Source organism: Hemiscyllium ocellatum, chromosome 14 (genome assembly GCF_020745735.1).
Source record: "Hemiscyllium ocellatum isolate sHemOce1 chromosome 14, sHemOce1.pat.X.cur, whole genome shotgun sequence".
In the NCBI taxonomy this organism is placed as follows: Eukaryota; Metazoa; Chordata; class Chondrichthyes; order Orectolobiformes; family Hemiscylliidae; genus Hemiscyllium; species Hemiscyllium ocellatum.
This window is the reverse complement of record NC_083414.1, coordinates 3,971,940-3,999,326: the sequence shown is the minus strand read 5'-3', so window position 1 is coordinate 3,999,326 and position 27,387 is coordinate 3,971,940. Positions and strand designations below refer to the sequence as shown.

The window sequence follows — 27,387 nt, the reverse complement described above, 5'->3', positions numbered from 1 at the left end:
GCATTCCTCCCAGAACGGCTTTGTAATCAGACAGCTAGGGGATTGAAGGATGTAGAGGAACAGAAAGGCCTGGGTGTATATCTTCACAGATCGCCCAGAAGGCAATCAGAGAGGTAGATAAAGTGCTAACAGGATTCTTATAATCCCGACAGTGTGGAAACAGGCCATTCAGTCCATCAAATCCACACTGACCCTCTGAGGAGCATCCCACCCACACCCCTATCCAATCCACCCTAACCTGCACATCTTTGGACAGTGGGAGGAAACCGGAGCACCCGGAGGAAATCCGCACAGACACGGGGAGAACGTGCAAACTCCACACGGTCGCCCGAGGCTGGGATCGAACTTGGGTCCCTGGTGCTGTGAGGCAGCAGTGCTAACCACTGAGCCACTGTGCTGCCCCTTTATTATCTGGGCCTGAGAGTGGAAGGTTTTACAGGAACCCGGGTTCAAATCCCACCACAGCAGCTGGGGGAATTTAAATTCAAACGATAAATATGGAAATGAGAACAAGTCTCACTGAACGGTGACTGAGGAACTATCCTTGACTGTTATAAAAACTCCATGTGATGTCCAACAGGGAAGGAAACCTGCTGTGCTCACCTGGGCCGACCCCACGTGACTCCAGACCGGCAGCAATGTGGCTGATTCCTGAATAACTTTGCAAGCCACAGAGTTGTGTCAGAGCACCAGCTAGTTTTGAAACATTCAAGGACACTGATATATCAGAAGGCAGCTTACAGGCCTAGTCATAGAGTCATACAGCATGGAAACAGACCCTTTGGCCCAACCAGTCCATGCTGACCCTAATCCCAAACTAAATTCGTCCCACCCGCCTGCTCCTGGCCCATATCCCTCCAAGCCTTCCCCATCCTTGTCCTTATCCAAACGACTTTTAAACGCTGTAACTGTCCCCACAGTCTCCCCTTCCTCTGGCAGCTCATTCCAAAGGCGACCTACTCTCTGGGTAAAACGGTTACCCATTGTGTCTTTTTTAAAACTTTCCCCACTCCCTTTAAAGCTGTGCCACCTTGAAGTCCCCTACCCCCAGGGAAAAAGACCATGGTTATTTCCCCCACCCATGCCCCTCGTGATTTTATAAACCCCCATAAGGTCAGCCCTCAATGCACCAGTGAAAACCCGTTGCTCTCTGGGGCATTTGGGGAGAGGTGATGAACACTGACCCAGCCAGCAACGCCCACATCCTGAGTGGGAAGGTGCAAATGGCTGAGTTACTAGGGACACGCCTCCTGCTGTTAAACTCTGACCTTCTGGAACCGCACTGACCCCAACATCACAGCACCTCAAGGTCAAAGAGTGAGGGGAGGGCAGGAGACTGCAGGGCTGCTGGGTCTGAGAGTGAAACACCGAGGGGGGCTGGAGGTACCTAAGGAGAGTGCAGCGATGAAGGCAGTGATAGTGCTACTCGCACACAGGACAGCTGCTTGATTCAGATCGACGTGACCCCTGGAGAGTGATCCCAGAATAACTGCAGCTACAGCAGCAAGGAAACCAACCACCGTGGCCTGGACCTGTATCAGAGACAGAAACACAGAGACAATGAGAGGGGCAGAGGGGCAGAGAGACAGGCAGAGAGACAGGCAGAGAGACAGAGGGGCACAGAGACAGAGGGGCACAGAGACAGAGAGACACAGAGACAGAGAGACAGAGGGGCACAGAGACAGAGAGACAGAGAGACAGAGGGGCACAGAGACAGAGAGACAGAGGGGCACAGAGACAGAGGGGCACAGAGACAGAGAGACAGAGGGGCACAGAGACAGAGAGACAGAGGGGCACAGAGACAGAGAGGCACAGAGACAGAGAGACAGAGGGGCACAGAGACAGAGAGACAAAGGGGCACAGAGACAGAGAGACAGAGGGGCACAGAGACAGAGAGACAAAGGGGCACAGAGACAGAGAGACAGAGGGGCACAGAGACAGAGAGACAAAGGGGCACAGAGACAGAGAGACAGAGGGGCACAGAGACAGAGAGACAGAGGGGCACAGAGACAGAGAGACAAAGGGGCACAGAGACAGAGAGACAGAGGGGCACAGAGACAGAGAGACAAAGGGGCACAGAGACAGAGAGACAGAGAGTCAGGGAGGCAGAGGGGCAGGGACAGAGGGAGAGGGGCAGAGGGGCAGGGGCAGAGGGAGAGGGGCAGAGGGAGAGGGGCAGAGGGGCAGGGGCAGAGGGGCAGGGACAGAGGGAGAGGGGCAGAGGGGCAGGGACAGAGGGAGAGGGGCAGAGGGGCAGGGACAGAGGGAGAGGGACAGAGGGAGAGGGGCAGAGGGGCAGGGACAGAGGGAGAGGGGCAGAGGGGCAGGGACAGAGGGAGAGGGGCAGTGGAACAGAGAGTCAGGGAGGCAGAGGGGCAAAGGGACAGGGGGCAGAGAGGCAGAGGGGCAGAAAGCAGAGGGGCAGACAGGCAGATGGAGAGGCAGAGAGGCAGAAGATAGAAGGACAGACAGACAGAGAGACAGACAGACAGAGGGACAGAGAGACAGAGGGACAGAGGCAGAGGGGCAGAGAGGCGAGGGACAGGGAGACAGTGAGTCAGTGAGTCAGGGAGGCAGAGGGACAGAGGGACAGAGAGAGACAAAGAAGAGAGCTACACAGAGGTACTTGGAAATACTGAGACTGAGGCAGAGATATTGAACATAGAACATAGAACATTACAGCGCAGTACAGGCCCTTCGGCCCTCGATGTTGCGCTGACCTGTCATACTAATCTGAAGCCCATCTAACCTACACTATTCCATGTACGTCCATATGTTTGTCCCATGACGACTTAAATGTACTTAAAATTGGTGAATCTACTACCGTTGCAGGCAAAGCATTCCATACCCTTACTACTCTCTGAGTAAAGAAACTCCCTCTGACATCTGTCCTATATCTATCACCCCTCAATTTAAAGCTATGTCCCCTTGTGATCGCAGTCACCATACTTGGAAAAAGGCTCTCCCTGTCCACCCTATCTAACCCTCTGATTATCTTATATGTCTCTATTAAGTCACCTCTCAACCTTCTTCTCTCTAATGAGAACAGCCTCAAGTCCCTCAGCCTTTCCTCGAAAGACCTTCCCTCCATACCAGGCAACATCCCAGTAAATCTCCTCTGAACCCTTTCCAAAGCTTCCATATCCTTCTTATAATGCGGTGACCAGAACTGTACACAATACTCCAAATGCGGCCGCACCAGAGTTTTGTACAGCTGCAGCATAACCTCATGGTTCCGGAACTCGATCCCTCTATTAATAAAAGCTAAAACCTTCTTAACAACCCTGTCAACCTGGGTGGCAACTTTCAAGGATCTGTGTACCTGGACACCGAGATCTCTTGCTCATCTACACTACCAAGAATCTTACCATTAACCCAACACTTTGCATTCCGGTTACTCCGACCAAAGTGAATCACCTCACACTTGTCCACATTAAACTCCATTTGCCACCTCTCAGCCCAGCTCTGCAGCTTATCTATGTTTCTCTGTAACCTACAACATCCTTCGTCACTATCCACAACTCCACCAACCTTAGTGTCGTCTGCAAATTTACTAACCCACCCTTCTACACCCTCATCCAGGTCATTTATAAAAATGACAAACAGCAGTGGACCCAACACCGACCCTTGCGGTACACCACTAGTAACTGGACTCCAGGATGAACATTTCCCATCAACCTCCACCCTCTGTCTTCTTTCAGCAAGCCAATTACTGATCCAAACTGCTATATCTCCCACAATCCCATTCCTCCACATTGTGTACAATAGCCTACTGTGGGGAACCTTATCGAACGCCTTGCTGAAATCCATATACACCACATCAACCGGTTTACTCTCATCTCCCTGTTTGGTCACCTTCTCAAAGAACTCAATAAGGTTTGCGAGGCATGACCTACCCTTCACAAAACCGTGCTGACTATCCCTAATCAAATTATTCTTTTCTAGATGATTATAAATCCTATCTCTTATAACCTTTTCCAACACTTTACCAACAACTGAGACACTTAGGCAATGAGATATAGAGACTGACAGAGAGATACAGAGAAACAGAACAGAGCAATACAGATAACTGAGGCAGAGAGAGAGAGAGAGACAGACAGACAGAGACACAGAGACATTTAAGCACAGTGACACTGGTACAGAGACACAGAAATCGAGGGTGGGAGATAGGAGCAGGGAATTTTGTTTGTGTTTTACCTGAATCAAAGCTAAATTACTTGTCACTAATGTCCACCTCTCCCTGGGATGATCAAGTTTTCCAGTATTAGCCTGGATAGAAACACAATTATTTTACTCAGAGAAATGTCACTATGTACAGTAAGAGCAGTGTTTAATAGATTTCGGAAGGAGATGGGGTAAAACACCACAGCCAGGATGGTCGAGTCTGGGTGCCTCACTAAACATCAGGCTGTGTAACATCCAGCATGGCGGCTAGGACAGCTGGGATGAAGTTTATTAACACCACTACCTGCACACACAGAAAAGATATCGCAGCTTTAGATATATTTTGGGTCTATAGTCACTGATGTTCCTTTTACATTTTATACGGAACATCTAACAGAGCAAGGCAAAACCTCACACACGAGGGTCATATGTTCGCATGACCTTGAACTGTCTGAAACATACACAGCCCGAGAGAGATGGATTTAATAAGGAGTGGGAAGAGTTAGTCAATCCATCATCGTTCCGAGCAGGTGGGAACAGAGATTACAGGGAAGGGACTGGTGTACACACAAATTCTAAGATGCAAGAGCAGAATGAGGCCATTCATTCCATCAGGACTGACCCACTATTCGATCATGGCTGATATGTTTGTCAACCCCATTCCCCTGCCTTCTCCCTGTAACCCTTGACCCCCTCCCCCTCACTAATCAGGAACCTAATTGCTTCCGTTTTAAAAACACCCTGATTTGGTCTCCGTCTGTAGCAGTGAGTCCCACAGATTCCCCACCCTCTGGCTGAAGAAATTCCTCCTCCCCCTCTCAGTTCGAAAGGGTCATCCCTTCACCCTGAGGCTGTGCCCTCGGGCCCTAGTCTCTCTGATACTGCTGGAAACATCTCCCCCACGTCCACTCTATCCAGGCCTCTCTGTATCTTCCCTCCCACCCCCACCACTCCCCCAATCCTTCTAAACTCCATGAATACAAGCCCAGAGTCCTCATTTGCTCCTCACATGACAAGCCCCTCACCCCCGGGATCATGTTGTGAACCCCCTCTGGACCCCCTCCAAGGGCAGCACATCCCTCCTTCAATATAGGCCCAAACCTGCCCACAATGTTCCAAATGCGGTCTGACCAGAGCCTGATACAGCCTCAGCAGCCCATTCCTTCTAGCCCTCTTGAAATGAAGACTGACATTGCATCTGCCTTCCTAACTGCCAAATAGATTTAAATTAAGGGGAGGTAGGTATAGGACAGATGTTAGGGGTAGATTCTTTACTCAGCGAGTCGTGAGTTCATGGAATGCCCTGCCAGTAACAGTGGGGGACTCTCCCTCTTTATGGGCATTTAAACGGGCATTGGATAGGCATATGGAGGATAGTGGGCTAGTGTAGGTTAGGTGGGCTTGGATCGGCGCAGCATCGAGGGCCGAAGGGCCTGTACTGCGCTGTATTTTTCTATGGTCTATGTTCTATGAACCTGCATGTTAACCTGAGGAGAATCCTGAGCTGGGATTTGTAAGTCCCTTTGTGCTTCCGATTTCTGAAGGCAAACTCCCATTTAGAAAATAGTCTACACCTCTATTCTTCCTCATTATGTCCATAACCTCCCACGTTGCCACACTGCTCCGTCTGTGCCCACTCGCCTCGCCTGTCCAAGTCCTTGTACAGTCTCCCAGCTTCCTCAACACCACCTGCCCCTCTGTATATCTTTGTCTTATCTGCAAATGTAGCAACAATGCCCTCAGAATCTTCATTCAGATTGTTCATATATAATGTGAATAATTGCCAGAAATCAGATCATACCAAGTTACAGTCCAACAGGTCCATGTAACATTCACCTGATGAAGGGGCAGCGCTCCGAAAGCTTGTGATTTCAAATAAACCTGTTGGACCATAACCTGGTGTCGTCTCACTTCTGACCCCGCCCACCCCAGTCCAACACCGGCACCCCCACGCTGTGAATAGCTGTGGTTCCCATCGCCCCCGGTGGAACTCCTCGAGTCACCAGCTGTCATCCTGCAACAGCCCCTTATCCCCACCCACTGCCTTCCACCAATCCTCAAGTGAAGAAGGCTGCCAATACTATAAGCTGCCATTCATATCTTATTAATCCAGGTACAGACTTCTCAAGTAAATGAAGTCAATGCAAAGCGGTCCATGCCTTAACTGCAGTAAGACTTGAACAATACCCAGACTTGGTGTGTAAATGGTACATAACACACATGCCACATAATGACCAACTCAACAAGACAGAATCTTAACATTGTCCCTCAATATTCCATGGTATCACCATCACCATATCCCCCAGTATCAACAGCCAAGGGGTTACCATTGACCAGAAACTGCGGGGAGTAACTCCCCTCCTGACTCCCCAAAGCCTGTCCACCATCTACAAGGCACAGGTCAGGAGTGTGAGGGAATCCTCCCCACTTGCCCTGGATGGGGGCAGCTCCAACAACACTCAAGAAGCTCAGAACCATCCAGGACAAAGCAGCCGCTTGATTGGCACCACATCCACAAACACCCCCTCCCTCCCCCACCGATGCTCAGTAACAGCAGTGTGTACCATCTACAAGATGCACTGCAGAAATTCACCAAAGATCCTCACACACCACCTTTCAAAGTCATGACCACTTCCATCTAGAAGGACAAGGGTAGCAGATACATGGGAACACCACCCCCTGCAAGTTCCCCTCCAAGCCCCTCCCCATCCTGACTTGGAAATATATCGCCGTTCCTTCAGTGTGGCTGGGTCAGAATCCTGGAATTCCCTCCCTAAGGGCATTATGGGTCTACCCACAGCACATGGACTGCAGTCAGTCAAACAGGCAGCTCACTCCCACCTTCTCAAGGGGCTTGGACACAGAACAGTATAGCACAGGAACTGGCCCTTCGGCCCAGCTTATGTTGGCCCACCAACCATGATGTCAATCTAAAATAATCCCATCTGCCTGCCTTTATTCCCTTCTGGGAGGGGAACTTGCAGGCAATGGTCTTCCACTGCCCTTCTCCCAAAGGCAGCCTGACAGAGCAGACACCGAGAGGCTGTTTCCCCCTGACTGGTTTATCGGGGACAGAGTCTTGGTGATTGGCCTGATGGTTAATGGCAGGGATCGCTGGGTTGGGAGTCTGCCATTCCATGGGTGACTGTTGCTCAGGCTGAGACAGATGGATTATTGGTCAACCCAGGAACTGAGCAGCAGGTGAGGATGTTCAGATAACGCAGAAAATAACAGAGAAGGCTGGTCTACTGATTCCTGTGTCTGAGATGGTCAATGTGAGGTCATCAGCAGTTCATGTGATGAAATCCACCAGGTTAGATCTGAACCAGAAATGGCCAACCCCAAACCAGAGGTCCACCGCTTTCTCCACAGTAAACCCGAAAGGAAAATATTTGGTTGGTATCTCACTCATCTCCTGAGCTTCCAAACTTAGACAGCCTCATTGATGTTGAGGGGACCCTGCTTTCTCCCTCAGTGCTGCAAGCCCTTAATGTACTTTAAGAATCTCTTTCAATTCTCCTTAACCTTATCCACATGGGCTCCTTTTTGCCCTCCTGATTTCCCTCTGAAGTGGACTCTTGTAACCTCCAGGGAATCACTTAATGACACATGCCTCCTTTCTCAAGCCTCAATATCTCTAACCATCTATTGTTCTCTACTCAGCCAGACCCAGTTCCTGAAGAAGGGCTTATCCGCGAAATGTTGACACGCCTGCTCCTCGGATGCTGCGCATTTCCAGCGCCACACTTTTTGACTCAAGTTCCTAACCATGCCCAGAGTTCATCTGCCTTACCTGTTAGGCCTCTTGCATCAGATTAACCCATCAGTCTTCCCCCATTTCCTGCCATGCTCATGCCCATCAAGTCTATTTGACGTATCCCCAGGTCGATTGCACCAATCTCGATCTCCTGTCTTTTCTCACTCCTGTTTTGGATTCCCCACCCCGACGCCCCCAGGCTGGTCTGAAGCCTCCTGGGTAGCACGAAGCAAACTTCCCCACAAGGACACACCCAACTCAAACCCGTCCACTCACCGCTGTCGACATCCTGGAGGCAAGGGTCATTTCCAAGTTGCCTTTCAGACCGACCAGAGCTGGAACTAGGATGAAGATCTCCGTGATAGTCTGGAATACTGCCCAGTGCTGCAGAGACCGGACAGGGAATAAGACTTTCAGTCATGGTGCATGTGAGAGGTACAAAGGCATTGAAAATACTCAGAGAGAAGTGCTGTGATAGGTGTAGCAATAAAAAGCATTTAGAGTCAGTTTGGCCCATCCAGTCCATGCTGACCATAATCCCCAAACTAAACTGGTCCCACCTGCCTGCTCCTGGTCCACATCTCTCCAAACCTTTTCTATTCGTGAACTTAACCAAATGTCTTTTAAACATTGGGACTGGCCGTATCCACCAGCGTCTCTGGCAGCTTGTTCCACACTTAGTTAAGGCAAGAATCAGGCCATCAGGAGGCCATTCGGCCCCTTGAGTAAGATCAGAGTGGTGCTGGAAAAGCACAGCAGTTCAGGCAGCATCTGAGGAGCAGGAAAACCAACGTTTCAGGCAAAAGCCCTTCATCAGGAATGAGGCTGAGAGCCTCGGGGGTGGAGAGATAAATGGGAGGGAGGTGGGGATGGGGGGGAGGTAACTGAGAGTGCAATAGGTAAGTGGAGGTAGGGGTAAAGGTGATAGGGCAGAGGGGAGGGTAGAGCGGATAGGTGGGAAGCCAGTAGGGGCCTGGTCTCCCCATAGTAGAGGAGACAGGAATGGGAGCAACGGTCAATGATATTGGCGGATGTGCAGGTAAAACGCTGATGGATGTGGAAGGCTCCTTTGGGGCCTTGGATGGAGGTGAGGGGGGAGGTGTGGGTACAGGTTTTACAGTTTCTGCGGTGGCAGGGGAAGGTGCCAGGATGGGAGGGTGGGTTTGTAGAGGGTGCGTGGACCTGACGAGAGTTGTGGAAGGATTGGTCTTTACAGAAAGTGGAGAGGGGAGGGGAGGAAAATATATTTCTGGTGGTGGGGTCCGTTTGTAGAATCGATGTTTCGGGCCCTTGACCCTATTCTGCCATCTTGGCCGATCTGACTGACTTCAAACACACATTCTCACCTATCCCCAGTAGCCTTTCACCCCTTGCTTTGTCAATATCTACCCCCTGCGCCCTTAAACACGTTCAAAGTCTCTGTATCCCTGTCTTTTCAGGAAGTGTTCCAAAGGCTCATCACTCTCTGAAAATGAAAATATTTCCTTATCTCTGTGACCCCCCCCCAGTTCGAGATTCTTCCTCGAAGAGAAACATTCCCGCCACACCTACCCAGTCAAAATCCATCAGGATTTTATATTTCCCAATTAAGTTTCCTCTTACCTTTCTAACCTCCAGGGGACCCAAGCTGAGTCTGCCTAAGCTCTCCTCATAACACAACCCAGCCGTTCTGGGGGGCTGACCCATTAAATCGTCTCCGAACGGCTTCCCGATGTTTTTCATGTCCTTCCTTAAATTAAGGAGACCAACACTGCACAAAATACCAACCAAAAGGACAGTGGATGCTGTAAATCAAAAACTGAAATTGCTGGAAAAACTCAGCAGGTCTGGCAGCATCTGTGAGAAAGAAATTAGAGTTAAATCAGAGAGACCTCAGAACCGATGGGTCACCAGACCCGAAATGTGAACTCTGATTTCTCTCACACAGATGCTGCCAGACCTGCTGAGCTTTTCCAGCTATTTCTGTTTTTGTTACTGTACACTGTACTCCAGGTATGGCCTACCCACTGCCCTGCACAACAGGAGCATTACCTCAGCTATTCTGTATTTAATTCCTCTCATGTAGAGAGGACAGCATGCTGCTCGTTGTCTTGTTTCCTTGCTAGACCAGCATACACACTCCTGCATTTCCCGGTCCCTCTGCAAGCTCTCAATAAGAGGCTCCCTTATTATTCATCCTTCCAAAAGGGACAGTTTCACACTATCCCACATTATAGCCCATTTTCTAATCATTGTGCATTCACCGAAGCCAGCTACCTGTAACCTTTTGTCATCTCCGATTCTCCTTGTTACAACTTTGCTGCCTACCTTTGAGTCATCAGAAAATGTGACAACCATCCAGATTCAACCCTTTCAGATGCCTTATGCAAATCTAATTATGGTACATCCACTGATTCCCAGTATTGGTTAAACATGATTTCCTGTTCACAAAACAATATTGACTCGCTGTATACCCTCGACTGTGTCGCCAAATACCAGACTAATGCCATTGACAAGTTCGCTGATGACACCACCATAGTCGATCCAATCTCAGATGGTGATGAAACAGACTACAGATGGGAGGTGGAAGACCTGGTGCACTGAGAACAACTGAGCTCCCGATGCCAGCAAAACCAAGGAACTCATTATTGACTTTCAGCAGGATGTTACTCATGCCGCACCCCCCCCCCCCCCCCCCCCCCCCACACACACACACACACACACACACACACACACATTAACAGTACACAGCTGGAACGAGTGGACAGTGTCAAGCTCCTGGGGGTGGTCATCCACAACAAGCTTTCTTGGACTCTTCATGTGGACGCACTGGTTACAAAGGCTCAACAATGTCTCTTCTTCCTCAGGCAGCTGAGGAAATTTGCCATGACGGTGAATACCCTTGCCAACTTTTATAGGTGTGCCATCGAGAGCATTCTGTCTGGATGTATCACTACCTGGTACGGCAACTGTACCATTCAAGATCAGAGACGGTTACAGAGAGTGGGGAACTCGGCCTGGACAATCACAAAGGCCAACCTCCCATCTACAGAATCCATCTCCCAGGCCCCACTGTCAGGGAAAGGCCGCCAGCATTCTCAAAGATCCATCCCACTCTGACAATGTTTTTCTACAACCTCTACCATCGGGGAGAAGGTACAGAAGCCTGACCACACGCACCAGCCGGATTCAAAACAGTTTCTACCCTCCTGTGTTACAGTATACTGAATGGACTCACAAACATTCACCTGTACCTGTGATTTGGGTTTTGCTGCTGTTTACCTGTTATTTACTTATTGATGCTACGTAACTTTATGATCCGCCTGGATTGCTCACAAGACAAAGCTTTTCACTGTGCCTCGGTACACAGGACAATAAATTCAATTCAATTCAATTCAAACTCTACGTGATTACTCTGACCTTTGGAGTCAGTTAGTTCATGTGGTTGGACTCTGTGACACCAACACTGTGGGTTCATTCCCTACACCAGCTGAGGTTACTATGAAGGTCTCCGCTTCTCAGCCCGTCCCCTGATCGGAGACCCGGTGATCCCCTGGGTTAAAGCACCCCATAGTCCTCTGGGACAGTGGTGACATTACTGCATAGCTTCTAACAGCAACCTTACAGCGGGTGGTACAGCTAACTGGGCGGTAGCTTCCAGCTCTCTGTCTCACTCCCTCTTCCAAGAAAGGGGTTACATTCACTAGCTTCTGGTCAGAAGGAATCCTTCCCAAACTTAAGGACTTTTGGAAAGGTTTGTGTAGGTGTGTAGCTCAGGTTGGGGTTTAGGGTGTAGGTGTGTAGCTCAGGTTGAGGTTTAGGGTGTGGGTGTGTAGCTCAGGTTGGGGTTTAGGGTGTAGGTGTGTAGCTCAGGTTGGGGTTTAGGGTGTAGGTGTGTAGCTCAGGTTGGGGTTTAGGGTGTGGGTGTGTAGCTCAGGTTGGGGTTTAGGGTGTAGGTGTGTAGCTCAGGTTGGGGTTTAGGGTGTGGGTGTGTAGCTCAGGTTGGGGTTTAGGGTGTGGGTGTGTAGCTCAGGTTGGGGTTTAGGGTGTGGGTGTGTAGCTCAGGTTGGGGTTTAGGGTGTGGGTTTGTAGCTCAGGTTGGGGTTTAGGGTGTGGGTGTGTAGCTCAGGTTGAGGTTTAGGGTGTGGGTGTGTAGCTCAGGTTGGGGTTTAGGGTGTAGGTGTGTAGCTCAGGTTGGGGTTTAGGGTGTAGGTGTGTAGCTCAGGTTGGGGTTTAGGGTGTAGGTGTGTAGCTCAGGTTGGGGTTTAGGGTGTGGGTGTGTAGCTCAGGTTGGGGTTTAGGGTGTGGGTGTGTAGCTCAGGTTGGGGTTTAGGGTGTAGGTGTGTAGCTCAGGTTGGGGTTTAGGGTGTAGGTGTGTAGCTCAGGTTGGGGTTTAGGGTGTAGGTGTGTAGCTCAGGTTGGGGTTTAGGGTGTAGGTGTGTAGCTCAGGTTGGGGTTTAGGGTGTGGGTGTGTAGCTCAGGTTGGGGTTTAGGGTGTGGGTGTGTAGCTCAGGTTGGGGTTTAGGGTGTAGGTGTGTAGCTCAGGTTGGGGTTTAGGGTGTAGGTGTGTAGCCCAGGTTGGGGTTTAGGGTGTGGGTGTGTAGCTCAGGTTGGGGTTTAGGGTGTAGGTTTGTAGCTCAGGTTGGGGTTTAGGGTGTAGGTGTGTAGCTCAGGTTGGGGTTTAGGGTGTGGGTGTGTAGCTCAGGTTGGGATTTAGGGTGTGGGTGTGTAGCTCAGGTTGGGGTTTAGGGTGTGGGTGTGTAGCTCACGTTGGGGTTTAGGGTGTAGGTTTGCTCGCTGAGCTGTAGGTTTGATATCCAGACGTTTCATTACCTGGCTAGGTAACATCATCAGTGGCGACCTCCAAGTGAAGCGAAGCTGTTGTCTCCTGCTTTCTATTTATATCTTTCTCCTGGATGGGGTTCCTGGGGTTTGTGGTGATGTCATTTCCTGTTTGTTTTCTGAGGGGTTGATAAATGGTATCTAGACATCATCACAAACCCCAGGAACCCCATCCAGGAGAAAGATATAAATAGAAAGCAGGAGACAACAGCTTCGCTTCACTTGGAGGTCGCCACTGATGATGTTACCTAGCCAGGTAATGAAACGTCTGGATATCAAACCTACAGCTCAGCGAGCAAACCTACACCCTAAACCCCAACGTGAGCTACAAACCTACACCCTAAACCCCAACCTGAGCTACACACCTACACCCTAAACCCCAACCTGAGCTACACACCTACACCCTAAACCCCAACGTGAGCTACAAACCTACACCCTAAACCCCAACCTGAGCTACACACCCACACCCTAAACCCCAACCTGAGCTACCAACCTACACCCTAAACCCCAACCTGAGCTACACACCTACACCCTAAACCCCAACCTGAGCTACACACCTACACCCTAAACCTCAACCTGAGCTACAAACCCACACCCTAAACTTTTGGCAAGTTAAGACCCAAATCAAGACCAAAGTCAATCTCACTAGCCACTTCCAGAATAGGTGATAAGTGACTGTGGATCATTGGTTTCCAAGTCTCTCCCCCACTGGGAGACTGACTGACGTCCTTCAGGGAAGGAATCTGCCATCCTTCCCCTGTCTGGCCTACATGTGACTCCTAACCCACGGCAATGTGATTGATTCTTAACTGGAGTGTGGTGCTGGAAAAGCACAGCATCCGAGGAGCAGGACAGTCGACATTTTGGGCAGGGGCTCTTCATCAGGATTCCTGATGTAGAACTTATGCCTGAGAAGTGGATTTTCCTGCTCCTTGGATGCTGCCTGACCTTCTGTGCATTTCCAGCACCACACTCTGTGACTCTGACCTCCAGCAACTGCATCCTCACTTTCTCCTAGATTCTTAACTGCCCTGGCCAGTGACATCCACACCTCGCGAATGATACAAGAATAAAAATGCTGGCCCAATCAGTGATGTCTTCATCCTGGGCAACAGATGCTGGTCCAGCCAGAGACCCCAGACCCCAGGCAGCAATAGAAAAACGCTCAGCTTCAAACATTGGCCAATTAACTCAAAGGCCTAATGAACTAGGCCTCAGCCACCATGAGATGGGAATTTAGCAGAATAAACGTTCAGCGTTTTGGTCTGTTTTATTCACTCATAGGATTTATTGTCAGCATTTATTGTCTATCCCTGGTTGCCCTTGAGAAGGTGGGGGTGAGCTGCCTCGTTAAATGTTGTTGTTTTCCACTTTTGCCATTAGTTTGTAAAGTTCTTGGTCCCAAAGGATCAAAGAGGACACCAGTTTCACCCCTAGCCCCCAGCCCACCTGGGGTGACATGGTGGCTCAATGGTTAGCACTGCTGCCTCACAGCGCCAGGGACCTGGGTTTGATTCCACCCTCGGGACAATAATCGGTGTGGAGTTTGCACATTCTCCCCGTGTCTGTGTGGGTTTCCTCCGGGTGCTCCGGTTTCCTCCCACACTCCAAAGGTGTGCAGGTCAGGTGAATTGGCCATGCTAAATTGCCCGTAGTGTTCAGGGATGTGTAGGTTAGTTGCATTAGTCAGAGGTAAATATAGGGTAAGGGAATGGGTCTGGGTGGGTTACTTTTCGGAGGGTCAGTGTGGACTTGTTGGGCTGAAGGGACTGTAGGGACTCTATGATTGACAAGCAGAAGGCTGGAAGAACACAGCATCAGGAAGTGGAGAAGTTAACATTTCAGGTGTGACCCTGCCTCAGGACTGAGAGCAGGGACACAGACAGAGTGAGAGAGAGGGGGCAGTAAACAGGGGACACAGATACAACCACAGAGAGAGATAGAAAGAATGAGACGGGGGGGGGAGAGATTAAACAGCACAACCTTTTCAAAAGCTTTATCGCTAATTGTCAGCTGACAAGAGCCACAATAGAAACCTCTTCTAATCCTATCAGCCTTGCTGAATACTTTCCATGCTCCCGCTATGGTGTAACATGCTTTAAATAGAAAGAAACTTGCAGCTAACAAATGGAAAATGCAACATATCTAACTGGGATGAAGAGTTGTAATTCCTGTGCAGAGAGACTGTCACCTCTGTTTGGTGTTTTGGGATTGGACTGGTCACATGACTCCAATATTCGATCATCCCAACCTGTCCATAAACCAGCAGAATAGTTACACCTTATTTTCTCTTCACATTATCTCTAATGCGATTTAAAAGCAGCAACTTGGGGGTCAGTTTGGTTAATTCTGTTGAAAATGGGCTAATCATCAACCTAAATAAAACCAAAAACTGTTGGAGAAATAGAGAACGAGTCGTAGCGTCGTAGAGTCAATTCCTGCAGTCTGTACCTGACAAATACTTCCTTCTTTTTCTTGACCAGTGCCTCCATTTAGAGTCATAGAGATGTACAGCACGGAAACAGACCCTTCGGTCCAACCCGTCCATGCCGACCAGATATCCCAACCCAATCTAGTCCCACCTGCCAGCACCCGGCCCATATCCCTCCAAACCCTTCCTATTCATATACCCATCCAGATGCCTTTTAAATGTTGTAATTGTACCAGCCTCCACCACATCCTCTGGCAGCTCATTCCATACACACACCATCCTCTGTGTGAAAAAGTTGCCCTTCGGTCTCTTTTATATCTTTCCCCTCACAACTTAAACCTATGCCTTCTAGTTCTGGACTCCCCCACCCCAGGGAAAAGACTTTGTCTATTTATCCTATCCATGCCCCTCATAATTTTATAAACCTCTATAAGGTCACCCCTCAGCCTCCGACCCTCCAGGGAAAACAGCCCCAGCCTGTTCAGCCTCTCCCTGTAGCTCAAACCCTCCAACCCTGGCAACATCCTTGTAAATCTTTTCTGAACCCTTTCAAGTTTCACAACATCTTTCCGATAGGAAGGAGACCAGAATTGCACGCAATATTCCAACAGTGGCCTAACCAATGCCCTGTACAGCCGCAACATGACCTCCCAACCCCTGTACTCAATACTCTGACCCATAAAGGAAAGCATACCAAACGCCTTCTTCACTATCCTATCTACCTGCGACTGAATTTTCAAGGAGTTATGAACCTGCACTCCAAGGTCTCTTTGTTCAGCAACACTCCCTAGGACCTTACTATTAAGTGTATAAGTCCTGCTAAGGTTTGAGCTGATGTTTTGAGACCTATTCTGAAGAACTAGACCCAAAACGTTAACTGATTTCTCTCGCCAAATGCTGCCAGACTTGCTGAGCTTTTCCAGCAATTCCTGTTATTGTTTGAGATTCCTGGCATCCTCAGCATAAGGCATGGCCAAAAGGAAGCCTGTGAAAACCCAATTTACAGCAAATACCTTTTAAAGGGACATTGTGAAGTGGGGAATATCGAAGCAGCAGGCGTTGGGAATAGGGTGAGGGGATTGGAGCAGTGAGAGGGTCTCACAGCCACTCCCTCTGTTCCAGACTTGGCGCACCCATCCATTTTGTTTCGTTTTTCTCTCAATGTTTCGTTTTTATTTTTCTGCCTCTCACTTCCAGAGGACAGTGCAGCTGCACTGGGCACACACTCACTCAACACTCGCTTTGTTTCTTAGTTTCATTCCTCAGCAACAACCCCCCCACACCCATCCCCATGTCACCATCCTCCACTCCCCCGTCTCTCGGACCCTCCTCGTCTCACCCTCCTACCCCCTTCCCTTGGCACCTACACCTTCCATTTTGCTGTTTCCCTGGTCCCTGAGGGGGGGGGGAGACCTGGCCATCCCCCTGCCAATACCCGCTCACCCACCCACACAGTCCCTGCCCCACCACCACACACCCACACCCACACACACACACCCATTCACTCCCCCCCCCACACACACATACCCTCACACACAGACATACACCCATTCCCCCCACCACACACACCCTCACACACACAGACACACCCATTCACTCCCCACCCACACACACAGACATATACCCATTCCCCCCACCACACACACACACACACACATCCTCTCACACACACACCCTCACATAGACACACACACATTCATTCCCCCCACCACACACATCCTCTCTCTCACACACACACACACGCACCCTACCACACAGACACACACAACGCATTCACCCCCCTCTCCACACACACACACACACACACATACCCTCACACAGACATACACCCATTCCCCCCCCCACACACACACATACACCCATTCCCCCCCACACACACACATACCCTCACACAGACATACACCCATTCCCCCCCACACACACACCCTCACACAGACACACACATACCCTCACATAGACACACACACATCCACTCCCTCCACCACACACACACCCTCACACAGACACACACATCCATTCCCCCCACCACACACACACACACCCTCACACAGACACACACACACCCTCTCTCACACGCACACACACACACCCTCACACAGACACACACACATCCATTCCCCCACCACACACACACCCTCTCTCACACACACACCCTCACACAGACACACACCCTCACACAGACACACACCCTCACACACGCGCACACACACCCTCATACAAACACACACCCACACACAGATACACACAGACATCCATTCCCACCACACACACACACACACACACACACTCTCACACACCCAAACCCTCAATCTCACTCTAGGCTTGCTCCCTCCTGCTTTGCATTCCTCGTTGTGATGTTGATGGGATCTTGCTGTGTGTTTCCTACACCGTCTAGGTAGACCAACCCCCTTGTCTGATGTCCTCCAGTGGCTGCACTGGGACATCCTGGGGGGGGCGGATTTGGAGGGTCTTCGTGTGGAAGGCGCTACATCAATGCAAGTCCCCATTGAGGGAACCTGTATGAGACAGAAAAAAGGAGCACGTCCCGCGATCGCGGCCACTCGGCCCCTTGAGCCACTCCACCCCGACACCAACCCCCCCCCCCCACCCCGTTACCATAACCTCAAAGTCCCACCCTCTAACACATATTCTCTACTCAGCACTTTCCAACAACAACTCCAGCACGCACTCCCCACCTTGACCCCCACTGTGGGTGTGGGGGGTTGTGGGGGTGGTCTGTGGGGGTGGGGGTGCAGGCTGGGGCGTGTGGGGTGTGAAGGGATGGGCTGTGGGGGTAGGCTATGGGTGTGGAGGTGGGCGGGTCGTGGGGTGTGTGTATGGGATGTGGATGTGGGGATTGTGTGAGGGGTGGGAGGTTTGTGGAGGGAGTGTGGGTGGGGGAGTGTGTGTCTGTGTGTGAGGGTGTGGGTGGGGGTGTGTGTGCGGGTATGTGTGGGATGGGGATGGGCTGTGGGGGTGTGGGTGGGTTGTGTGAGGGAGTGTGTGAGGGTGTGTGTGAGAGGGTGTGTGTGTGGGGGGGTGAGGGTGTGTGTGAGGGTGTGTGTGTGAGTGTGTGTGTGAGAGGGTGTGTGTGTGGGGGGGTGAGGGTGTGTGTGTGAGTGTGTGTGTGAGAGGGTGTGTGTGTGTGGGGGTGAGGGTGTGTGTGTGAGGGTGTGTGTGTGTGTGAGTGTGAGTGAGTGTGTGTGAGGGTGTGTGTGAGGGTGTGGGTAGGGTGTGTGTGTGGGGGTATGTGTGGGATGGGGATGGGCGTGTGTGAGGGTGTGTGTGGGGGTGTGTGTGGGGGTGTGTGTGAGAGGGTGTGTGAGGGTGTGTGAGGGTGTGTGTGTGTGTGAGTGTGAGGGAGGGTGTGTGAGGGTGTGTGTGAGGGTGTGAGGGTGTGTGTGTGAGGGTGTGTGTGTGTGTGAGTGTGAGGGTGTGTGTGTGAGTGTGTGTGAGGGTGTGTGTGTGGGGGGATGAGGGTGTGTGTGTGAGGGTGTGTGAGTGTGAGGGTGTGTGTGTGTGAGTGTGAGGGAGGGTGTGTGAGGGTGTGTGTGAGGGTGTGGGTAGGGTGTGTGTGTGGGGGTATGTGTGGGATGGGGATGGGCGTGTGTGAGGGTGTGTGTGGGGGTGTGTGTGTGAGTGTGAGGGTGTGTGTGAGGGTGTGTGTGGGTGTGTGTGAGGGTGTGTGTGGGTGTGTGTGTGTGAGTGTGAGGGTGTGTGTGAGGGTGTGTGTGTGGGGGTGTGTGGGGGTGTGTGTGTGAGTGTGAGGGTGTGTGTGTGAGGGTGTGTGTGTGAGTGTGAGGGTGTGTGTGGGTGTGTGTGAGGGTGTGTGTGTGAGTGTGAGGGTGTGTGTGGGGGTGTGTGTGGGGGTGTGTGTGTGAGGGTGTGTGTGGGGGTGTGTGTGTGAGTGTGAGGGTGTGTGTGAGTGTGTGTGTGAGGGTGTGTGTGAGGGTGTGTGTGTGAGTGTGAGGGTGTGTGTGAGGGTGTGTGTGTGAGTGTGAGGGTGTGAGTGTGAGGGTGTGAGTGTGAGGGTGTGAGTGTGAGGGTGTGTGTGAGGGTGTGAGTGTGAGGGTGTGTGTGTGAGTGTGAGGGTGTGAGTGTGAGGGTGTGAGTGTGAGGGTGTGAGTGTGAGGGTGTGTGTGAGGGTGTGTGTGGGGGTGTGTGTGTGAGTGTGGGGGTGTGTGTGAGTGTGAGTGTGAGGGTGTGTGTGTGAGGGTGTGTGTGAGGGTGTGTGTGGGGGTGTGTGTGTGAGTGTGAGGGTGTGAGTGTGAGGGTGTGTGTGAGGGTGTGTGTGAGTGTGAGGGTGTGTGTGTGAGGGTGTGTGTGTGAGTGTGAGGGTGTGTGTGAGGGTGTGTGTGAGTGTGAGTGTGAGGGTGTGTGTGAGGGTGTGTGTGTGAGGGTGTGTGTGTGAGTGTGAGGGTGTGAGTGTGAGGGTGTGTGTGAGGGTGTGTGTGGGGGTGTGTGTGTGAGTGTGAGGGTGTGTGTGAGGGTGTGTGTGGGGGTGTGTGTGTGAGTGTGAGGGTGTGTGTGAGTGTGTGTGTGAGGGTGTGTGTGTGAGGGTGTGTGTGTGAGTGTGAGGGTGTGTGTGAGGGTGTGTGTGTGAGGGTGTGTGTGTGAGTGTGAGGGTGTGTGTGAGTGTGTGTGTGAGGGTGTGTGTGAGGGTGTGTGTGAGTGTGTGTGTGAGGGTGTGTGTGAGGGTGTGTGTGTGAGTGTGAGGGTGTGTGTGAGTGTGAGGGTGAGGGTGAGTGTGAGGGTGTGTGTGAGTGTGTGTGTGAGGGTGTGTGTGGGGGGGTGAGCTCTCACCTGGACCGTATCCATGACGATTCCCGCAGCGACTAGGCCGAGGCCTGACACCAGGAAGGGGAGTATGGCCTGGGCAGCGATGGAGCTCCCGGACTCAGGCCACACGCCGCGGGGATACCGGGCCTGGCGACACCGGAAACGCCGCAGCTTGTTCCCCACGCTCCAGAACTCCAGCTCCACCCGGGTCACCACCATCGCACCCCCCCACCCTCACCCTGTCACCCCTCACCGCCAACACCCACCGCCCATCACTCACCCACCAACACAGGGGAGGGCTGTCCCACTCAAACACTACCCCCTCGCCGGCAGTGGGGGTGGGGGTCAGGGGGAGGGTGTGGGAGGGGGTGGTGGTGATGGGTGAGGGGGATGAGGCTCTCTACACCATCTCCCCCCCGGGGGGGAGGGGTGAGGGGTCAGACACAGGGGTCTCCGCTCCGGGAGGGAGAGGGATCCGGGGTCACTCCAACAAGGGGTGGGGGGGGGGGCGCGACGGGGTGGGGAGGGGTCAGTCCGTGCCGGTCCGGACGATCAGAGTGTCCGGAGGGAGCGCGGAGCCGGAGTCTGCCCGATCCATCCCGGAATGTCACTGGGGGAATCCGTCAGGAATGATGGGTCACATTGTCCGGGAGCCGGGCTGTGGGGGTGAGGGGGGGCTGTGGGGGGTGGGGGTGACGATGGTGAATAAATCTGTCTCCCTGTCGGGATCCCTGTCCGACTGGATCCTGCTCTCTCCCTCTCTCTGTTTGACTGAGCCACTCTCTCTCTCTCTCTCTCTCTGGGAATTTTCCGGCTCCTTCCCGAAATGCTGCCACCTCATGACAGAGTCAGCACCTGCCCGGCCCGGACCGGTAGCACTTGCAGCTGCTCCTCCCCTCCCCCACATCCCCTCCCCCTCCCCTCCCCCTCCACTCCCCCACCCCCTTCTCCCTGGACACTCTCCACCCCTCCCCCTCTCCTCCCAATACTCCTCCCCTCCTCCATTCACTCACTCCCCTCCCTCACCCCTCTCCTCCCATCCTCCCCACCCCTACCCCCTGCACCCACCCCTCTCCTTATGACATTCATCCCTTCCCCCACTCTCTCCTCACCCTCTCCCCCAACAATCCTCCTCCCTCCCCCTCCCTTACCCCTCTCCTTCCATCCTCCCCCTCTTTTCCTCTCCCACACCTTCCCCATCCCTCACCCCTCTCCTCCACTCCAACACCCTCCCTTCTCCCCCACTCCTCTCCTTCCCTCCCACTCTCACACTCCCCCTTCCCCTTCCCTTACCCCTCTCCTCTACTCCTCCACCACCTGTCCAAACACCACTCCTTCCTCCCCCCTCCACTTCTCTCCTCTCCTCCCTTCCCAGCCCCACCTCCCTCCACCCCACACCTGTCCACCCTGAGGTGAATTGACAGGTGGGGGTAACTGGGGGGAGACTGAGGAGTGGGGGGTTCAAAGAAACATGGGGAGGGGGGGTGGGGCTGGGTAACCAAGAGGACAGTGGAAATCCAAGGAGGGGGGTGTCTCAGACTCTGAGGCGACATTGAGGAAGGACATGGGACATTGAGGGAGGGAAAGGGACATTGAGGAAGAGAGAGATATATCAAAGGAGGGAGAGGGATATCGAGGAAAGGGATTTCGAGGGATTTTGAGGGAGAGAGAGGAACATTGAGGGATATCAAAGGAGGGAGAGGCATATCGAGGGATGGAGAGGATTATCGAGGGAGGGAGGGATATTGAGGGAGGGAGAGGGATATCGAGGGAGGGAGAGGAATGTTGAGTGATGGAGAGGGATATGCAGGGAGGGATTTCGAGGAAGGAAGAGGGATTTTGAGGAAGGGAGAAGGATAGACAGAGGGAGCGGGATATCAAGGAATTTCACAGGAGGGAATGGGATATTGAGGGAGGGAGATGGATATCATGGGAGCGTGAGGGATATCGAGGAAGCGAGTGGGATTTTGAGGGAGGGAGAGGGTTACTGAGAGATTTCGAGGGAGGGAGTGGGACATTGAGGGAGGGAGAGGGGCATTGAGGGAGGGGGATATCGAGGAAGGGAGTGGAATATTGAGGGAGGAGGTGGGACATTGAGGGAGCGAGTGGAATATCAAGGGACGGAGCGGGGTATCGAGGAAGGGGACATCAAGGGAGGGGGATGTCTAGCCTCCCTGTCACGGGGAGAGGTTGGTTGTGTTTTCGCTCTATCTTTCTCTCCTCTTCGCTGTTCCCTTCCACCCTCTGGCCCCCTCCTCTCCTCGATGTACCACTTCTTGTCCCTCTCCTACCTACATCCTATTTCCCCACTCTCCACCTCCCCTGAATGATCCCTGCCCCCTCCTCCTGCCCTGCCCTCCCTCCACTCTCTGGGCATTTGTTGGTTGGAAAATTCTTTCCTGCAGAGCATGGGGTTGGGGTAGCGGGAGCAAGAGACCAGGAACGACCCTGGAAGGGGTGAAGACAATTACCCCGAGAGCCACTGACCTGAACAATACTGAGCACGATGCCAGCCAGTACCATGCCTTGCCCAGCAAGCAGGAAGGGCACTACCACCTGAGCACAGATATCCAAACCCGATTCTTCCTTCAGTTCCACCAGGGCCACCTTCTCCCTCGGCCGATCCTCAGCTAGTGCTGCTGCCATGGGTGTGGGCTTCTCATCCTCCGCGTTGTCCTCTACCCTCCCTCGCAGCCTCTGCTCGGCACGTCCTCCATCCCTCGGCCCTTGCTCAGTTCCCCTTCTGCGGACCTTCCCTTCATCCATCCTTGACCTTGAACAGGGAACGAGGGGATAAAAACCAGAATCGGGTCAGGTCGGCGCAACGTTGTGGGCCGAAGGGCCTGCACTGTGCTTTAATGTTCTACGTTTTAAGGCACTAGATCGAAAAGTGCGGGTTGTCCGAGAGATGCACAGAGAGCTGTTTTCGATTGTATGACCAGCCTGCCATAACCTACACAGAGTGGCAGTAATTAGATCCCGTCTAGCAGGCAGCCAGCACGGGGAGGGAGGGGCGAATGGCCATGCTGTGTGCTGTTCAAGAGCAGGCAGGCAGCAGGATTCATTCAAAAGCATCATGTTCGGACACTGTCTCCGTTACCACGGCCACCCAGACAGTCTCTCCTCACCCCAAGGGGAAACCTAACCAAACCCCAGAGAGCTGGTGGGAGAGGGGGTCGTGTGTGGGGAGCTCACTCCCAAAGGGACTGGGTGAGGGGAATAATTTCATTCCTTTATCATGGGAAAGGAGAAAGTGAGGACTGCAGATGCTGGAGATCAGAGCTGAAAATGTGTTGCTGGAAAAGCGCAGCAGGTCAGGCAGCATCCAAGGGACAGGAGAGTCGACGTTTCAGGCATAAGTCCTTCTTCAGACTCATGCCCGGAACGTCGATTCTCCTGTTCCTTGGATGCTGCCTGACCTGCTGCGCTTTTCCAGCAACACATTTTCAGCTCGAATCATGGGAAAGGGCAGGAATGTTGGATCAACCATGAGCCTGTTGAATGGCACAGCAGGCTCGAGGGGCCAAATGGCCCCCTCCTGTTCGTGTTTCCTATGATCCCAAAACCCACCCAATGGTCCTGCTGAATCTGCCTCCCGTTTGCAGACAGTGCACTCCACACCCTCTCCACTGGCTGGGTGAGGACGATGGTGAGGGAGTATTGCACCAGTATTCCCAGCCAGCACTCTCAGAACGCAGCTCAAACCCCAGCACAGCGACCGGTGCTACGGAAATTCAATTTCTACGGCTGGAACAGAAAGCCGGTCTCAGTAACAGTGACTACAACACTATCATCGATTTGTCAGGAAAACCCCAATATAGGGAAGGAAACAGCCATCCTTACCTGGTCTGGGCCTACACGTGACTCCAGACCCCACAGCAACGGGGTTGACTCTTAACTGCTCACGGGGGCAATTAGGGATGGGTAATCAATGCTGGGCCCGGATCCTGAGAATGAATTTAAGAAGATCCTCAGACAGCACATTCCAAACAGGACCCTGATTTCAGGAGCAGTTAGGGGGTGGCTGCTAAATCCTGGTCCAGCTGGGGATGAACCCCATCCACTGAAGGAATGATGCCTGAGGGACATCAATGGGCCTCAGGACATTGCAGAGGGATTCCCCAGGCATCATTAGATTACTTACAGTGTGGAAACAGGCCCTTCGGCCCAACAAGTCCACACCGACCCGCCGAAGCACAACCCACCCATACCCCTACATATACCCCTTACCTAACACTACGGGCAATTTAGCATGGCCAATTCACCTGACCCGCACATCTTTGGGCTGTGGGAGGAAACCGGAGCATCCGGAGGAAACCCACACAGACACGGGGAGAACGTATCATGTTAAAGAGGGAAAGATGAGTCAATATGCATCACTCATCTGGAACCCTGTACTCCGGGATTACGTGATCCTCCATAGGCTGGGCTTCCTTCACTGGAACATGCTGCCTTTCAGAAAGGTGGGCACAAAGTACTCTGGGGTGTCCCCAGACCTCCCAGTAGGCGCTAGGGAAATGCAAGTCCTCAAAGGGGTTTAGAGCTGAACATGTGTTGCTGGAAAGGCGCAGCAGGTCAGGCAGCATCCAGGGAGCAGGAGAGTTTCAGCATGAGCCCTTGTTCAACTCACCCCCGGGGCAGATACTCTCAGGGTCATTCCTTTCACATTCTGAATGGTCGCATTGCACTTTGTTGTTGGGTGGGTCGGGGCTGGAGGGGGGAGCTGAATCCCCACCCTGTACACACCCGGGAGGGGTGGGGGGGTGTTAATTAGCCTCAGTTCCCTGGGTTTTATAGGATGGGAGGGAGTCTCTGCCCAGATCCCGATCCTGGGGCTCGCTTTCCAGCAGCAACCTGCGATGCCTCTCCCAGTGGAACAGCTCGCCGTGAGAGGGGTGGGGAGGGGTGTGGATCAAATACAGGAACGGGCCGGGGACCAATAACAACAGACAAGCAAACACCGGGTCAGGGACGGGGGTCTATTCAACTCCGGACACTTTGAGAAAACTTTTTCGAAACTTAGGGAAAAGTTTGTCCGGCAGCAAGTTCCGGGACAGCACCCGCCCCTTCCGCCTCCTGCTCATCAATCTAATCATTCCTACAACAATGCATCCCCACAAACCCACAGCAATCCTGCAGCAATGCAGCTCCACAAACCTACAGCAATCCTGCAACAATGCAGCTCCACAATCCCACAGCAATCCTGCAGCAATGCAGCTCCACAAACCTACAGCAATCCTGCAACAATGCAGCTCCACAATCCCACAGCAATCCTGCAGCAATGCAGCTCCACAAACCCACAGCAATCCTGCAGCAATGCAGCTCCACAATCCCACAGCAATCCTGTTACAATGCAGCTCAACAAACCCGCAGCAATCCTGCAACAATGCAGCTCCACAATCCCACAGCAATCCTGCAACAATGCAGCTCCACAATCCCACAGCAATCCTGCAACAATGCATCTCCACAATCCTACAGCAATCCTGCAGCAATGCAGCTCCACAAACCTACAGCAATCTCGCAACAATGCAGCTCCACAATCCCACAGCAATCCTGCAGCAATGCAGCTCCACAATCCCACAGCAATCCTGCTACAATGCAGGTCAACAAACCCACAGCTATCCTGCAACAATGCAGCTCCACAAACCCACAGCAATCCTGCAACAATGCAGCTCCACAATCCCACAGCAATCCTGCAGCAATGCAGCTCCACAATCCCACAGCAATCCTGTTACAATGCAGGTCAACAAACCCACAGCAATCCTGCAACAATGCAGCTCCACAAACCCACAGCAAACCTGCAACAATGCAGCTCGACAAACCCACAGCAATGCTGCAACAATGCAGCTCCACAAACCCACAGCAATCCTGCAACAATGCAGCTCCACAAACCCACAGCAAACCGACAACAATGCAGCTCCACGCACCCACAGCAATCCTGCAACAATGCACCTCCACAAACCCACAGCAATTCTCCAACAATGCAATTACACAAACCCACATCAATCCTGTAACAATGCAGCTTCGCAAACACACTGCAATCCTGTAACAATGCAGCTTCGCAAACACACTGCAATCCTGCAGCAATGCACTACCCCAAACCCACAGCAATCCTGTAACAACGCGCTCCACAAACCCACAGCAATCCCGTACCAATGCAACTCCAAAACCCACAGCACTCCTGTAACAATGCACCTCCACAAACCCACAGCAATCCTGCAACAATGCAGCTCCAAAACCCCACAACAATCATGCAGCAATGCAGCTCCACAATCCCACAGCAATCCTGTTACAATGCAGGTCAACAAACCCACAGCAATCCTGCAACAATGCAGCCCCACAAACCCACAGCAAACCTGCAACAATGCACCTCCGCAATCCGACAGCAATCCCGCAGCAATGCAGCTCCACAAACCCACAGCAATCGTATAACAATGCAGCTCCACAAACCCGCAGCAATCCTGCAACAATGCAGCTCCTCAAACCCACAGCAATCCTGCAACAATGCAGCTCCACAACCGAACAGCAATGCTGCAACAATGCACCTCCACAAACCCACAGCAATCCTGCAACAATGCAGCTCCACAAACCCACAGCAATGCTGCAACAATGCAGCTCCACACACCCACAGAAATCCTGCAACAATGCACCTCCACAAACCCACAGCAATCCTGTAACAATGCACCTCCACAACCCCACATCAATCCTGTAACAATGCACCTCCACAAACCCACAGCAATCCTGAAACAATGCAGCTCCACAATCCCACAGCAATCCTGCAACAATGCACCTCCACAATCCCACAGCAATCCTGCAACAATGCAGTTCCATAAACCCACAGCAATCCGGCAACAATGCAGCTCCACAAACCCACAGCAATTCTGCAGCAATGCAGCTCCACAAACCCACAGCAATCGTATAACAATGCAGCTCGACAAACCCACAGTAATCCTGCAACAATGCAGCTCCTCAAACTCACAGCAATCCTGGAACAATGCAGCTCCACAAACCCACAGCAATGCTGCAACAATGCAGCTCCACAAACCCACAGCAATCCTGCAACAATGCACCTCAACAAACCCATAGCAATCCTGCAACAATGCAGCTCCACACACCAACACACCCACAGCAATCCCGCAGCAATGCAGCTCCACAAACCCACAGAAATCCTGCAACAATGCAGCTCCACAAACCCACAGCAATCCTGCAACAATGCACCTCCACAAACCCTCAGCAATCCTGCAACAATGCACCTCCACAAACCCACAGCAATTATGCAACAATACACCACCACACACCCACAGCAATCCTGTAACAATGCAGCTCCAAAACCCACAGCAATCCTGCAACAATGCAGCTCCAAAAACCAACAGCAATCCCGCAGCGATGCAGCTCCACAAAGCCACAGCAATCCTGCAACAATGCAGTTCCACAA

The 27,387-nt window shown here is 52.3% G+C and overlaps 1 protein-coding gene across 4 annotated transcripts in view; it reads right to left on the bottom strand.

The window, feature by feature from the left end:
• Positions 1-27,387, bottom strand: part of LOC132822219 (solute carrier family 41 member 3-like) — a 139,661-nt gene that overhangs the window by 85,982 nt on the left and 26,292 nt on the right. The window contains exons 1-6 of one of the 4 annotated variants that reach the window (XM_060835311.1): positions 24,583-25,008; positions 23,796-23,899; positions 22,440-22,725; positions 8,198-8,305; positions 4,198-4,269; positions 1,388-1,532 (exon numbers count right to left, since the gene is read on the bottom strand). In XM_060835311.1, coding sequence (XP_060691294.1) covers positions 1,388-1,532; positions 4,198-4,269; positions 8,198-8,305; positions 22,440-22,718 — 604 coding nt within the window. In that variant the 5' untranslated portion in view covers positions 22,719-22,725; positions 23,796-23,899; positions 24,583-25,008. Of the gene's footprint in view, positions 1-1,387; positions 1,533-4,197; positions 4,270-8,197; positions 8,306-19,976; positions 20,172-22,439; positions 22,726-23,795; positions 23,900-24,582; positions 25,009-27,387 lie in introns of those variants that run through there. The other 3 variants (XM_060835314.1, XM_060835313.1, XM_060835315.1) reach the window with 3 other exon arrangements.